This window comes from Heterocephalus glaber, unplaced genomic scaffold (assembly GCF_053883595.1).
Source record: "Heterocephalus glaber isolate CG9 unplaced genomic scaffold, H.glaber_assembly_v1.0 deba00001472, whole genome shotgun sequence".
Lineage (NCBI taxonomy): Eukaryota > Metazoa > Chordata > Mammalia > Rodentia > Bathyergidae > Heterocephalus > Heterocephalus glaber.
The window spans coordinates 27,330,064-27,345,520 of record NW_028258315.1 but is presented as its reverse complement, the minus strand read 5'-3'; the positions used below and the strand labels follow the sequence as shown (position 1 = coordinate 27,345,520).

The 15,457-nt window shown below is 38.7% G+C and overlaps 1 protein-coding gene across 4 annotated transcripts in view; it reads right to left on the bottom strand.

Moving 5' to 3' along the window:
* The window catches only part of Disc1 (DISC1 scaffold protein), a 340,459-nt gene that overhangs the window by 189,626 nt on the left and 135,376 nt on the right, over positions 1-15,457 (bottom strand). For all 4 annotated transcript variants that reach the window (XM_087181893.1, XM_087181896.1, XM_087181894.1 and 1 more), the window contains exon 9: positions 15,117-15,305. In XM_087181893.1, coding sequence (XP_087038019.1) covers positions 15,117-15,305 — 189 coding nt within the window. The remainder of the gene's footprint in view (positions 1-15,116; positions 15,306-15,457) is intronic.

Sequence of the window (15,457 nt, the reverse complement as noted above, 5' to 3'; positions counted from 1 at the left end):
AGGTGAGCCAATCCCAGTGCCCAGGAGGAGGCTCTGTGCCACCATTCCACCACTCCTAGGGCAGAGGAGGTGAGCCGCGTGGGTGCCAGCAGCACACCGCCTCCCCTCCATGGAAATGAGAAGACACATAAACAAGCCTCAAAAACAGACTTTCAGATCACCTACAGCAATCTCAAAGGGAAACAAGAGGGAACAATCTGATACTCAACCACCTGGACTTCCTGAACTGGCAACAAAAGAGGATCTGGAAAAAATGAAATCAGAAATAATTCCTCAGATAACAGCAAAGATTGTACCCATAGTGCAAGACATGATTGATAAACTAGTGGGACACAGATAAAAAAATAGAGGATCTGAGGAACGTGATGGAATCCCAAAATAGGAAACAAATGCAATCCATAAAACAGATACAAACAGATTTCCAGGAGATTAAAAACAACATTGAAAGTCTACACACACACACACAAAAAAAAAAAGTTTAAAAAAAAATTTTTTTTTAAAGGGCCAGGGATTTAGCTCAGTGGTTCTCCCGCCTGCCTTGCAAGCACAAGGTCCTGAGTTCAATCCCCGGTACCAAAACAAACAAAAAAAATTTTTTAAATAAAAATAAAAAAGAAAGTCTACACAGCAGAATGAACCAATGTGAGGACAGAATTTCATATACAGAAGATAAGATTGCAATTAGTGACCAAGAAAAGAAAAATTGCTTTAAAATTGTAAAAGAACACGAGAAAGCAATCCAGCAGCTGCTAGACGATGCAAAGAAGAATAACATAAGACTGATTGGAGTCACTGAAGAAACAGGAGAGAGTGCAGATGACATAAAAAAAACTCTTCACAGAAGTGATGGCAGAAAACTTCCTAAGCAGGGGAAAAGAACTTGACATACAGATAAGTGAGGCATATAGGACTCCAACTAGCCTTGATCAAAAAAAAATCTACACATAGGCATATAATAGTTAAGATTCCAGAAATCCAACAGAAGAACAAAATTCTACAAGCAGGGAGAGAAAAGAAACAAATCACATACAAAGGAAAGCCCATCAGAATCACACCAGACTTCTCAATGCAAACCCTCAAGGCAAGAAGAGCTTGGAGTGAGGTATTTCAAGCCCTAAAGGAAAACAGCCTCCAACTCAGATTGATGTACCCTGCAAAACTATCTTTCAAAATTGATGGAGAAATAAGATACTTTCATGATAAAGAGCACCTCAGGAACTTCATGAATACCAAACCAGCACTCCAAAAAATTTTAAACAATATCCTAGGAACAGACAATGAGGATCACAACCCCAGGAAGTCCAGCAGAATGAATCCGTTGGGCATGAAAAATTAAATGCAAAGGGGGAGATTCCAACAAAAAGAAAAAGTCATGGCAAGGCTTTTAAAACTGTTAACTTCATCTCCCTAATGAGTGTATAATTCAATCTTGTTATTGTACTAATTAGTATTTTTCTGATTCTAGAGTTGCACACCTTTCCTTGTGCTATACCGGCTATTTATCATCTTCATGCATCTACTTTTTAATTAGGTTGTCTATTTATGAGCTGGAAGAGTTCTTTATATATTCTGGTCATAGGTTATATGCATTGTAAATATGGTCTGTTTAAGGACCACTTTTCATTCAATTATGTCATTTAAAGTTCTAAATTTTGATGGAATCTCATTTATCAATTTTTTTCTTTTATACATCATGTTTTTCGTATCCTAGTAAGTTCTTCACTACCCTAAATTCATAAAAATTTTCCCTTATAATTTCTTCTTAAAGTTTTATAGTTTTAGTATTTCATATTTAAGTTCGTGGATCCCTTCAAGTTATTTTTATGTATGGAAATAAAGGGTTGAGGTTAACTTTTTATATACAGATACCAGGTGTTCTAGTGCCATTTGCTGAAAACACTATCTTTTCCTCAGCTCTTGAATTGAGTTTATATTCTACAAAATGTTAATATTAAATACTCTTTCAAAACTCAGTAGACCATATATGTGTGGTTCTATTTCTAGATTCTCTGTTTTATTCCAATGACCTATATGTCTTTCCTTACACCAACACTGCCTTGATTACTGTAGCTTTAGAGGAAGTCTTAAAATTAGGTACTAAACGTTTTCCAACACTGTTTTTTTTTCTTTTTCTTTTTACTTTTTGAGGTCCTTTGTACTCATAGATAACTTTTAAATTTCAATATCCAATTCTTCATTTATAGCAAGTATACACAGACCTGAATTTCTATATATACCTTGTGTTTTCTCATCCTGCTAAATTCAAATACAAGTTCTAGGGGCTCCCAGAGATGTCTTAGTATTTTCTCTGTAGATGATCATTTCATCTACATATAAAGATTTTGCTTCTACCTTGCCAATCCTATCCTAATTGTATCATTTTATTGCCAGACTATTTTGGTTTAGGCCTATGTTTCAAAGTTTAATAGTCAGAGGAAGAGTAGGTATATCTGCTCTTGTTCCCCACCTTAGGGAGAAAGCATTGTATCTTCTCCATTCATACAAGGTGTTTTTGCTGGAAGTATGGAGTACATGTCTTTAATCTGTTGAGAAGTTTCTGTTCTGCTTCTAGGCTCCTGATAGCTTTTACCATGAACAGCTGTAGAATTTAGTCCAATACTTTTTCTCCAACTAGTGACAGGATCACATGGCTTTTTCCTTTCCTCTGTTAAAATGATGACTTTTGGGGGTGGATCTTCCAATGCTGAACCAATACTGTCATCCCTATAATAAAATCACTTTCTACATTCTGCCAGATCTCACTTCTAATAGTTTGTTTTGTTAAACAAATTTCTATCTATGTTCATACTTTTTTCTTCTATTATCTTTATCCAGTTTTAGGATTAGCACAATGTTGAGTTCCTAAAATGAGGGGAGAAGTGTTCCTTTTTTATTCAGCTTTAAATGTTTGATATAATTTATCAGTTAAAATGTTCATGAGCCTGCTGTTGTCATATAGGTAGGTTTTCAAGCTAGGAATATACTTTCTTTAATAGGTGCTATTCAAATTTTATATTTCCTCCAGAGTTAGTTTCATTAATTTGTCTTCTAAGGTACTTCTTAGAAGTTGTCAAATTTATTTCAAAACAGATTTACATAATACGCTTTCTATATCCTTTTAAATTCTGTAAAATCTGTGGTAATGTCTCCTAGATCTTGATACTGCAATTTTTAAAATGTATAATTGATACTGTGTAATAGGAAGAAAAGGTCTAGAGGAGCAGGTGAAGTGGGAGGGGTAGGGGAAAGGAAAGAAGGGAAAAGAAAAAATATGAGAAATGGAAACAAAGTCTTTGCAAACAGGGAAGTGTGGAGGGGGTGAAGGGAGGGCAGGGGAAGGGGAAAAAAATAAGAACCAAGAAACTCATGCAATGGTACAAGATCCCAATGATGTATGTAAATGTATTTTATACCTAAAATGTACCAATAATCTTAATGGGGAAAAAATAAAAATAAAAATAAAAATAAAAAAAGAGAATAATACAAAAAAATCAATGAATCAGGCCAAGGATTTAGCTCAATGGTTCTGCCACCTGCCTAGCAAGCCCAAGGTCCAGAGTTCAATCCCTGGTACCAAAAAAAAAAAAAAAAATCAATGAATTAAAGAGTTGGTTTTTTGAAAGAATAAATAAAATTGATAAACCCTTAGCCAACCTTATTAAAAAAAGGAAAGAAAAGGTTCAAATCCATGCAATTAGGAATGAAAAAGGTGAAGTCACAACAGATCCAGGAGAAATCCAGAGGATCACTAATACCTACTTCGAGAAGCTGTACTCTAATAAAATGGAAAACACAGAAGAAGTGGACAGATTTCTAGATACATACGAATTACCAAAGTTGAACGAAGAAGATATAAAAATTCTAAAAAACCCCAATTACAATCAATGAAATTGAAAACACAATTAAGAATTTACCAACAAAGAAAAGCCCAGGTCCTGATGGTTTTACTGCTGAATTCTGCAAGATATTTAGAGAAGAAATATTGCCACTACTGTTTAAATTCTTCAATGAAATTGAAAGGGAAGCAATACTGCCAAATTCATTCCTGGAAGCAAGTGTTACTTTGATTCCAAAACCAGAAAAAGACCCAACCAAAAAATAGAACTACAGGCCAATCTCTCTAATGAACATAGATGCAAAAATCCTCAACAAGATACTGGCAAACAGAATACAGAGGGTCATCAAGAAGATCATACACACTGACCAAGTCAGATTTATCCCAGGAATGCAAGGATGGTTCAACATTCATGATCAATAAATGTAATACACTATGTTAACAGAGCCAAGGACAAAAACCATATGATCATATCAATAGATGCAGAAAAGCATTTGACAAAATCCAACACCCATTCATGATAAAAACCCTACAGAAAATTGGACTAGAAGATCTTTATCTCAACCTGATTAAGGCTATCTGTGAAAAACCAACAGCCAACATCATACTAAATGGTCAAAAACTGAAAACTTTCACGCTAAAATCAGGAACAAGACAAGGATGCCCACTATCACCACTCCTGTTCAATAGAGTTCTGGAAACATTAGTCACAGCAATTAGAAAAGAGAAGGAAATAAAAGGAATAAAGATAGGAAAGGAAGAAGTTAAATTGTCATTATTTGCTGACAATATGATCCTTTACATGGAAGACCAAAAAAACTCTGCAAAATACAGCTAGACTTAATTGATAGATTCAGTAGAGTAGCTGCATACAAGGTCAACACTCAAAAAACAATAGCCTTCTTGTACACAAATAAGAGACTCACTGGGGGCCGGGGATTTAGCTCAGTGGTTTCGCCGCCTGCTGTGCAGGAGCAAGGACCCGAGTTTGACTCCTGGTACCAAAAAAAACAGACTCACTGAGAGAGAAATGGGAGAAACAATTCCTTTCACAATAGCATCCAAAAAAATAAAATATCTAGGAATCAGTCTAACAAAGAAAGCAAAAGATCTCTACCATGAAAACTACAGCACTCTGAAAAAATAGACTAAAGAGGATAAAAGAAAATGGAAAGACATCCCTTGTTCCTGGGTAGGAAGAACCAATATAGTGAAAATGGCCATACTTTCAAAGCTACTATGCAGATTCAATGCAATCCCGATTGAAATCCCAACAGTATATTTCACAGAACTAGAGAAAAAAATCCAAAAATTCATTTAGAACCAGAAGAGACCTAGAATAGCAAAAAAAGACAATAGAGACATGGCAGGGGGTATCACAGTCCCCAACTTGAAACTATACTGCAAAGTCACTGTGATAAAAACAATATGGTACTGGCAAAGAAACAGACCTGAGGATCAATGGAATAGACTAGAAGATACAGAAACAACTTCAGACATACTCAGCTAACTCATCTTTGACAAAGGAGCCAACCATCCTCACTGGAGGAAAGACAGCCTCTTTAATAAGTAGTGTTGGAAAAACTGGATTTTAACTCACCAAAGATTAAAACTAGACCCTTATTTTTCACTATGCACTAAACTAAAACCAAAGTGGATTAAAGATCTAAATATTAAAACAGAAACACTAAACCTGCTGGAAGATAAATTAGGTAGAACTCTTGAAGACATTGGCATAGGAAAAAACTTTATAAACTAATCCTCAGTAGCATGGAAACTAGCACAAAGAATCAACAATTGGGGTCTCATCTTATTAAAAAGCTTCTCCACTGCAAGAGAAAGCACCAACAGAGCTAAGAGACAACCTGCAATGTGTCAAAATATTTTCACCTGCTGTTCCTCAGACAAAGGTCTACTATCTAGAATATATAAAAAACTCAAAAAAATCAGACCCCCCAAATATAAAGACCCAATTCAAAAATGGGCATCTGAAATGAACAGACATTTCTCAGAGAAGTAAAAGCAGCAAATGAACATATGAAAAAATGTTCAATATCACTGGTCATTGGAGAGATGCAGATGAAAACAATGCTGAGATCCCACCTCACCCCAGTAAGAATGGTTGCTATCAAGAAATCAACCAATAACAAATGCTGGCAGCAGGTGTGGGGAGAAAAGAACCCTTCTTCATTGCTGGTGGGAGTGCAAACTGGTGCAACCACTGTGGAAATCAATATGGAGGTACCTCAAACATCTAGGATTAGAAGTCCCACTTGACCCAGCTATTCCTCTACTGGGTATCTTCCCAAAAGAATTTTTAAAATCATACCACAGTGATATATGCACACCCATGTTTATAGTGGCACAGTTTGTAATAGCTAAATCTTGGAAACAGCCCAAGTGCCCATCAACTGGAGACTGGATAAAGAAGATGTGGTTTTTCTATAAAATGGAGTACTACTCAGCCATAAAGAACGAAAAAGCAGAGACATTTATAGCTAAATGGATGCACATTGAGGCCATACTCTTAAGTGAAATAAATAGGACACACATGTGTAAATACCGAAAAGTTTCTCTGGTATGAAAAACTAAAAGTGTAAAAAAGGATCAAAATATATAATTGACAATGTGAAATAGGAAGTAAAGTTCTAAAGGAGTAGGGGAAGTTGGAGGGGTAGGGGAAAGAAAAGAAGGAAAAAGAAAAAATACAAGAAAAGGAAAAAAATGGAAACAAAGTCTTTGCAAATAGGGAAAGGTGGAGGGGATGAAGGGAGGGCAGGGGAATGGGGAAAAAGTACGAACCAAGATATAGCATGTAAAGGTACAAGGTACCAATGATAAATGTAACTGTATTGTATACCTAAAATATACCAATGAACTTAAAAAATAAATGAATAAAAATAATAATGATGTATTTTCAAATCATACTGACATTAAAACATGAGTTGCTCAGGTAGCTCAAAACACACTGAGCTACTCCCCCTCAGGCACTTGAACCAGGGAAAGGAAAGCAGAGCTGAGTGCACAATGAGCAGGGATGTGAAATTCTGAAACACACATGGCAGACGAGTCTCACCCAACCCCAGCCTGAGGGGTCTTCTGGGAGAGTCATGGAGCTCCCCTTGCCACCACTCTTGGCTTCCTCTTCAGGATCCAATGTGACTGTTTGTGTGAGAGTGCATACCAACCAGTGGTACCCAAGCCCAGGCCATAGGGAACACAGACTCAGAGAGGTACTGGTTGCCAGAAACAATCTACAAAGCAGAAAATCTGGCAGATGAGACACATGTACCAGTTCTATTACATAGAGTCAAGTTTCAGCTCTAAACAAATCAGCATGTCACAAAGCTGCCTGTTGTGATTTATGAAATGCAATTAAAACCATCACTGTATCCCCACCTCTGAGTGTGCGGCTAAAGTGGTGCTGGAGTGCAGAAAGCAGATGGAAAAGGATGTAACAATAGTAAGGACTTCTTAAAAACTCATGTAGATAAAAATTAGCAAAAGAGATTGGAAGTATTTGAAAGCATGGAGAAAAGAGAACAAAATGAACACAGCATTATGGAATTTCAGAAGGGACTGAAGTAAATGGTGACCTCGGGCACCATCTAATGCATCTCCAGATCATGAGGGCCTAGCACGATGGCTGGCATATTGTCAGCACTTAGTAAATGTTTGTTGAAAGGAGGGAAGGAGGGAGGGAGGGATGGAGGGATGGATACAGGGATAGACGGGTGGAAATAAGACTTCAAGATCTGGTTCTACTGTTAACTATGAAGCAACTGAGCCTCAGAAAACTCAGTGCCTTGCTGAAGATCATGCACTTACTGAACATCCTGTTGTGATGCAATCGATGGCAGTGCTGTGCTCATGATTAGAGAATAGCAGGACTGAAATGAAGCTGAGGACCCCTGCATCCTCATCCAGGCTTCTTGCACCACATTACGGTATCTCCCAAAGGGTCATTTAATAAATGAGGAAGGAAGTTAATTACAAATTTTTCAAGTTTAGAAATTCACAGGCAGGGCCAGGTATTTAGCTCAGTGGTTCCGCCACCTGCCTCGCAAGCACAAAGTACCGAGTTTGATCCCTCGTAACAAAAAAAAAAAAATTCACAGGCAAAGGTGGCTAAAGAAAAATAACAATACTACTGGTGATGCAAGGATATCTTTAGAAAGGGAAAAAATGAAGAGAAATTAAAAATGCAAACATATTCTTAACCAGACTCCTGAGAAAGTAATACATTAATTAATAAGGTGAATCAAAGGTAAATGATGAAAAATATGAACACTTGGCCCAATAAAAACTCCCAAGGAAAAGATTTGAAATGTTTAGAAAGTTTTCCTCCAAAAGATCCCACTCAACATATTTTTTTTAACTAAGTGAACACGGATTTCCAACTTAGAAAGGCAGATTAGAAACATTTCCTAAGTAACCGTCAACACACAGAGCTCATGGTCTTGGTCACCTAAGAGCACTGCCACCACCCGGGCCCATGGGAGCCAAGTTGCCTGCCTCGAGGACTAGTGGAAACTCAGGAAAGGCATGACATTGAGCCTGTAGATTTTGTTCCCCAGGTTCCCTTTTATGTTCTAAATCTCTTAACTATCCTTAGTCCAAGTCTCCCTGATTTACCTCATGGTGTTAGACTTTAACCCAACTCATCTGAAAATGTGGAGAATCCTAGGGTGACCACTTTTAAAATCAGCTTAAAAACCTGCATGTTGCCCACACATCTACAATGTATGCACAGCTTCACAGTCTACACCTATGCTGCTATGAAGCCAGCCCTTCTCAGTTTCTGGACAAAGGTGGAAAGTGCTCTGCATGTGTGATGAGTCTGCTCCTGAGGCTTTACCTGATGCTCTCAAGAAACCTGTCCGTAAGCATCTAGCCCCACTCCGTGTTCCCTGAAGACTTCCTGCTTGTGGAGTCCTCTTTTAAGGAAGACAGTCCATACTTCAACTGTCATTTTTGCTCTGGCATCTAGAAAGCTCATTAACACATTATATTCTCAATCAAAATAATGAACACTTGTCATTAGCACTGTTTTCTGTCTCCATTTTTTAAATTTTACTTTTATTGTTAATTGTCCTGTTTTTCTTTGTTCAATGAATTTTCCAGTTCACCATTTCTTTCCACCCTTACCAAGAAGAGAGAGAGAGAGAGAGGCAGATTTAAATTCCTTTGTTCTAATGTATCTAAAAGTTTCTTCTAAATTTATCAAATAAATGTAGAGAAAATCACTGTCTACACATGCAGAACTTGTAACTCGCTGGATCTCTAAACTGAAGACTTCTGCGAGAAGGATTTCAGAGCTTTATCTCCCCCTCAGCACATCATACTTCCTTTTATCAGCTATTTCAAGCTAAAAACAATTATGAGGTAATCTACAAGAAGAGTAGGATCATGTCACTGTGGATGTATGGCCTTGCTAGTTCATATCATACAAAGAGACTTGCTTCCCCTCCCGGCCACCCTTAAGTTACCCTCAGATGTTTTCCATCTCCCCTGGCCACTGAAAGGCAAGAGAATCGAGCTGGCTACAACCTCCATCCACATTCCCAGAAACAAGAAACCCACCACTGATCTCACTGAGAATCCCTCTAAGCAGCTGATGGTCCCCTACTGGGAACTCTGACAGCTCCTGGGGCTGAAGACCTGAGTTTCCTCTGCAGTGTCCTCTCTACTTGGGCAGCTGGTAGAGAGGGGGAAATTCATTATCATGCTAATGATGTCCTATTTAAAATTCTACTCCTGATTATTCTGTGATTAAATCTCTCTCCTTGACGTTGGCTGCCTTTATATCTGAGTTACAGTGCAAAATCAACAATATTAATAAAGCACAATACAAATTAACAACTTATACACAGGAGATGGAAAGCAGTTATCTAAATCTCAAGGTTGTCTCTTTTCTGGAAAGCAGATGTAGCAAACTAAAAATGTTACCGATCTTTTTACCCCTCTTTCTCTTCAAAAATTGAAATCCATACTCATTAAAAGTTCATAGTTAATTTCCATTAGTATTTAGGGGGTGGAAGATACATCGCATTTTATTCTGGCTTCACGATACATAAAACTGCTTCTGCCTATAATCACAGCACTGTAGGAGGCTGAGACAGGAGGACTGTAAATTCAAACCCAGACGGGGCAACTTGGTAATTTAATGAGATCTTCTCTCATAAAAAGAGAAAAACTTCATAAAATAAAAACAAAAAGGGCTAGAAATCCAGCTCCATGTGAAGGCCCAGGGTTCAATTCCCAGTACTCAGGAGAGGGGAGCAACTGCTGAGGATTCAAGTATGTTTTCCCAAAATTATCAGCTCTGCTGGTGGGAGGTAAGGCACACTTCGTTCTCACCCCTCCACAGGGACTATGTCACAGGGACAAATGGCTATAGATTCAAGCATGCTATCTACCTTTATTCTTAAGACCTCTGCATGTTTTAGTTCCTCTTCTATGATATTGTTCTGTCTGCTGACACTCCAATCCGAATATCCAACTCACACAACTCAGTCATCTTCCAGGAAAGACACTCAAACTTATCACCTCTCATTAAACTAGAAAGGAATAAAGAAGCAGAAAACCCAAGGTCTGGATCAGCAATCCAGATAAAGAAAAAAGGACTTCTGTTTCCTGTTAACAAATATCTGGTCCCAGGAAGTGAACAAATATTTATAGTGTATTTACTATTTTAGAACATACCATGCTAAACCCTGAAGTGATCTAATGACTCATAAGGACAGTACTCTGTCCCCAGAGGACCCACAATCAAGCAAGGAGCATAAGACACAGTGAGATCTCTAGTGATGAGTGGGGCAGGTTCATGGAGCTCTCCATACAAGAAACAATGTTAACTGATCCCCCAGTCTACAAATCTCTTTTCCTATAGAATCAAGACTCTAAACTTTAGCAGAACACATGACCGCCCAGGGTAAGGATGGATTCCATCCACCCTTACAATTACGTGTCACCATATACCAAGATTAAGCCCACAGGCATGTGGCAATAGTAGAAGTGTGCATCAATTCCTAAAGGGGATAGCTGTGCTTACTCCTTACAGCAGGACCTGGACATACAAGTGGCCAGGTCAGCCATCTCGGACTGAACATCACCTACCAAAAGACCAGAAGAACAAAATAGGAGAGTCTGGGTCCCTGACTTCCAGAGTTGCTTTCCATTCCTGCACTGCCTTTCCCCCCCGAATGCTGCATTCTGTAACCATGGGAAATCAAAACATTATAAGAATCCTAGACATTGTTCATTTCTTAGTTTCATTTTAAAATGCTTTATCTAAGATCATAGAGAGTCGCAGTGCACACACACACCAGCAAGATGCATATGCAGACTTCTCCTGTGTACTTGAGCTACTTCTAAACTTAAACACAGAGCTCCTTTTGAATAGTTAACTCTCAAAATCCAAAAGTAGCTGCATATGGACTCTGGCCTAGTTCTGTTACACTCCCATAGACAAAAAGCTTCAAGTTGCTCAGGCATTTGTTTTTATTTATGCATTTGATTCCTACACTCTCACCAATCCTGGATTATTAATTTGGGTCACCCAAAGTCAAGTTTCTTCTGACTGCTTAAAAATTAGCTTCAGCCTGAAGCATGTGTAAATTCACATGAGGGAAAAGGGCAGCTGATCCAGCAAAATCCACCAGGAAACACTCAGGGAACCATCTGCAGTAGAGAACCATCCGTGGTAACAATCTCTCATTCCATGTGTTTATGTTTTATTCATCATTTTGAAAATACTTAGAGAAGTGACAATGATGAGATTCAAAGAATACTGTACAATCCTTTTTTAAAAAAGAGATATTAATGGCTTTCAGCAACTCATCTATTCAAATGAAAATATTACTGGACTATGCTCAAATCTGTTCACATCTTCTCTATTCTTAGATATAATCTATTCCCCATCATGTCAAAATCTAATTGTGACACCACAAAAGAAATTTATAGTTTTTATTGTTCATGCATATTTAAACAATCCACTTAAAATATTACAGTGCTCATTCCTATCACGGGCCATGTCTTCTGTGAATATGTTATCATTTCTCAGTACATTATTTAGGCTCAAACGTGCAGTCTCTATCATGCATGGCAAAAAACAAGGCTTGACCTTTAAAAGTGAAAAGAAAAACAGATAAGCTCTGGGTTGTTGAGCCAGCTCGGGTGTCCATCCCTGAGGCTCACAATAGCTACAGAACACACTCTCTTTGGTTCAAACTCTGTGAAGACAGTTCTCTACACAACTTGCGGGGCCTTTAAAACAAATTTTATTCATCCTAAAATGACATACCAAATTCCCACTAGCTGAATTTATGTGTATTTGGTTTTTAAAGACTAATTTTCATGTACATCAATTTGTGGATATTTTCAAAGATCCCATTGCAAGTCTGGTTCCTAATATTCTATTTTTCTCATTTCTTTTTAGATGAGCAGACTTTGTTAATATGATCATTTATTCATACATATATTTCTTTCATTCTCCGAATATAAAATATTTATTTAGTGATCATCTTACGCTATCTATGACCTCTGCCCCCCAGCACCATCTAGTTCCTAAGGGGAAAGATGGACACGAACATGCGTGCGTGCACACACACACACACACACGTGCACGCACACACCCATGCCATGTGCAGACCAGGATCTTTTGATCCACACCACTGAGTCTGCCACTGAGACAGATGTTATTCTCCTCATCTTAACAGGGAAAAACAGGTCTCAGGATCTATTTTAAATCTGAATTTGCTTCTAATGATTTCATTCTGTATATTAGAAACTGAATCAGCAGAAATTCTTCACATTTTTTAAGAAATGGCTTTTCACTATCTCAGTTTGGACTGAATCAGCATCTTCTGAGGCTCTCAGGGTGCAGCCCTCAAGGTGACCTCTGTTCTCTGGACAAGAGCAGGAAGAGCCCATGAACATGTTGGCTCCTCCAACATGCAGACACTGGGCATGGCAGCACTAGCACTGTCCACACCACTCTAGGGGGGTGGAACCCCAGAAGAGCACACACAGAAGGGCCTCTCCATGGCCTCTCCTCAATTTCCCAGAGTCGGTCTGTCATTGTACAGACTGGAAAACAGAGCCAAGGGACAAAAGTAAGATAATGTCAAGTAAGGAAAATGTTCAAGACCTGTGCCAAGGGAGTGACAGCTCCAAATTATCACAAGGCCAATACTTCCAAAACAGCTATATAAATCCAATGCAATCCCAATTGAAATCCCAGCAGCATGCTTCACGGACTTTGGGAAACAATCCAAAAATTCACTTGGAACAAGAAGAGACCCAGAATAGCAAAAGCAATTCTAGGCAACAGAGACATGACAGGGGTTATCACAATCCCCAACTTGAAACTATACTACAAAGCTACTGCGATAAAAACAGCATGGTCCTGGCAAAGAAACAGACCCGAGGATCAATGGAACAGATTAGAAGATGCAGAAACAACTCCAGACACACTCAGCCACCTCATCTTCGACAAAGGAGCCAAACACCCTCACTGGAGGAAAGACAGCCTCTTTAATAAATGGTGCTGGAAAAATCAGGCTTCAACTTGCCAAAGACTACAACTAGACCTATATCTCTCACCGTGCACTAAACTAAAATCTAAATGGATTAAATATCTAAATATTAAAACAGAAACACTAAACCAGCTGGAAGAGAGTTTAGGAAGAACTCTTGAAGACACTGGTGTAGGAAAAGATTTTTATTAACAAAACCTCAGTTGTCCATGAACTAGCACAATCAATAAGTGGGATCTCTTCTTATTAAAAAGCTTCTGCAATGGGGAAAAAATAAGAACCAAGATGCATCATGTAAAGACACAAGTTCCCAATGAGAAATGTAAATGTGTTGTATACCTAAAATGTACCAATAAAAGAATTTTTCAAAAAATAAATAAATAGCTTCTGTACACCAAGAGAAACCACCAGTAGTGTGAAGAGACAACCCACAATGTGGGAAAAAATTTTCACCTGCTATTCCTCAGACAAAGGTCTACTATCTAGAATCTATAAAGAACTTAAAAAAAATCAGACCTCCCAAATTTAAAGACCCAATCCAAAAATGGGCATCTGAAATGAACAGACATTTCTCACACAAAGAAGTAGAAATGGCAAATAAACATATGAAAAAATGTTCAACATCACTGGTCCTTCAAGAGATGCAAATGAAAACAACACTGAGATTCTACCTCACTCTAGAAAGAATGGCTGCTATCATGAAATCAACCAATAACAAATACTGGTGGGGCTGTGGGGAAAGAGGAACACTGCTCCACTGCTGGTGGGAGTGTAGACTGGTGCAAGCACTGTGGAAATCAGTATGGAGATACTTCAAAGAACTAGGACTGGAAGTACCATTTGAACCCGCTATTCCACTGCTGGGGATCTTCCCCAAAGAATTAAAAGAATCATACCACAGTGATATATGTGCACCCATGTTCATAGCAGCACAGTTTGTGATAGCTAAAACTTGGAAACAGCCCAAATGCCCATCAACTGGAGACTGAATAAAGAAAATGTGGTTTTTAAAGTAAAATGGAGTACTACTCAGCCATAAAAAAATGAGAAATTAGAGACATTTATAGCTAAATGGATGCACATTGAAGTGATACTCTTAAGTGAAATAAATAGGACACACATGTGTAAATACTGAATAGTTTCTCTAGTGTGAGAAACTGAAAGTGTAAATAAGGACTAAAAGGTATAATAGATAATGTGAAATAGGAAGAAAAGGGGCAAAGGGGAAGGGGAAGTGGGAGGGGTAGGGGAAAGGAAAGAAGGAAATGGAATTAATGTGAGAAAATGAAAAAATGGAAACAAAGTCTTTGTAAATAGGGAGGGATGGAAGGGTTGAAGGGAGGGCAGGGGAAGGGGGAAAAATAAGAACGAAGAGAGATTATGTAAAGGTGCAAATTTCCAATGATGAATGTCATTACATTGTATACCAAAAATGTACCAATAAAATAAAATTTTAAAAAGGAAAAAGAAAAGAAACACATTATCACAAGGCCATTAGCAAACACAGAGTGGAGGACAGGGTGGAGGACAGAAGAAGTCACATGTGAATACCAAAACCACAGCCAACAGGTAATTCCATCCCACTTGATGAGGCTCCTGCCAAAGATGTCCCCCATAAGAAAGGCTGTGTTCCATGATGCCTTTCATACTGAGGTCACCTGGAGCACAGAACTCTGCCTGGCCACAGGATGCAATAAACACTACAAACAGTCTCCCTCAGGGTCCCACTTGGTGCTACTCACTGTGCGCAGCCTCCTGGAGCTGCAGTTCCTTTGTCAGCCGGCTGTGGTCTTCCACCACGCTTCCCAGCTCTCCTGCAGTCCTAGACCTGAGTGCCCACAGCCTGCTCAGGATGGGCTCCAGCCCTTCTCGCTCTGAGGTCAAGGTTCGAATCTCCTCCGTGAGGTCCTTGGCTGTGCAGAAATGGCTTCCTACAGCACAGTGCGGGAGAGAAGGAGGGAGACAGGCATTGTAGCATCTGCAAACATGAAGAACTAGTGGTACCCAAGGCATGTCTGCAGCATGGGAAAAGAGACCCTGCTCTGCAGTGAGGCACAGCTTCCTTAACAGCAGTCTCTTGAGG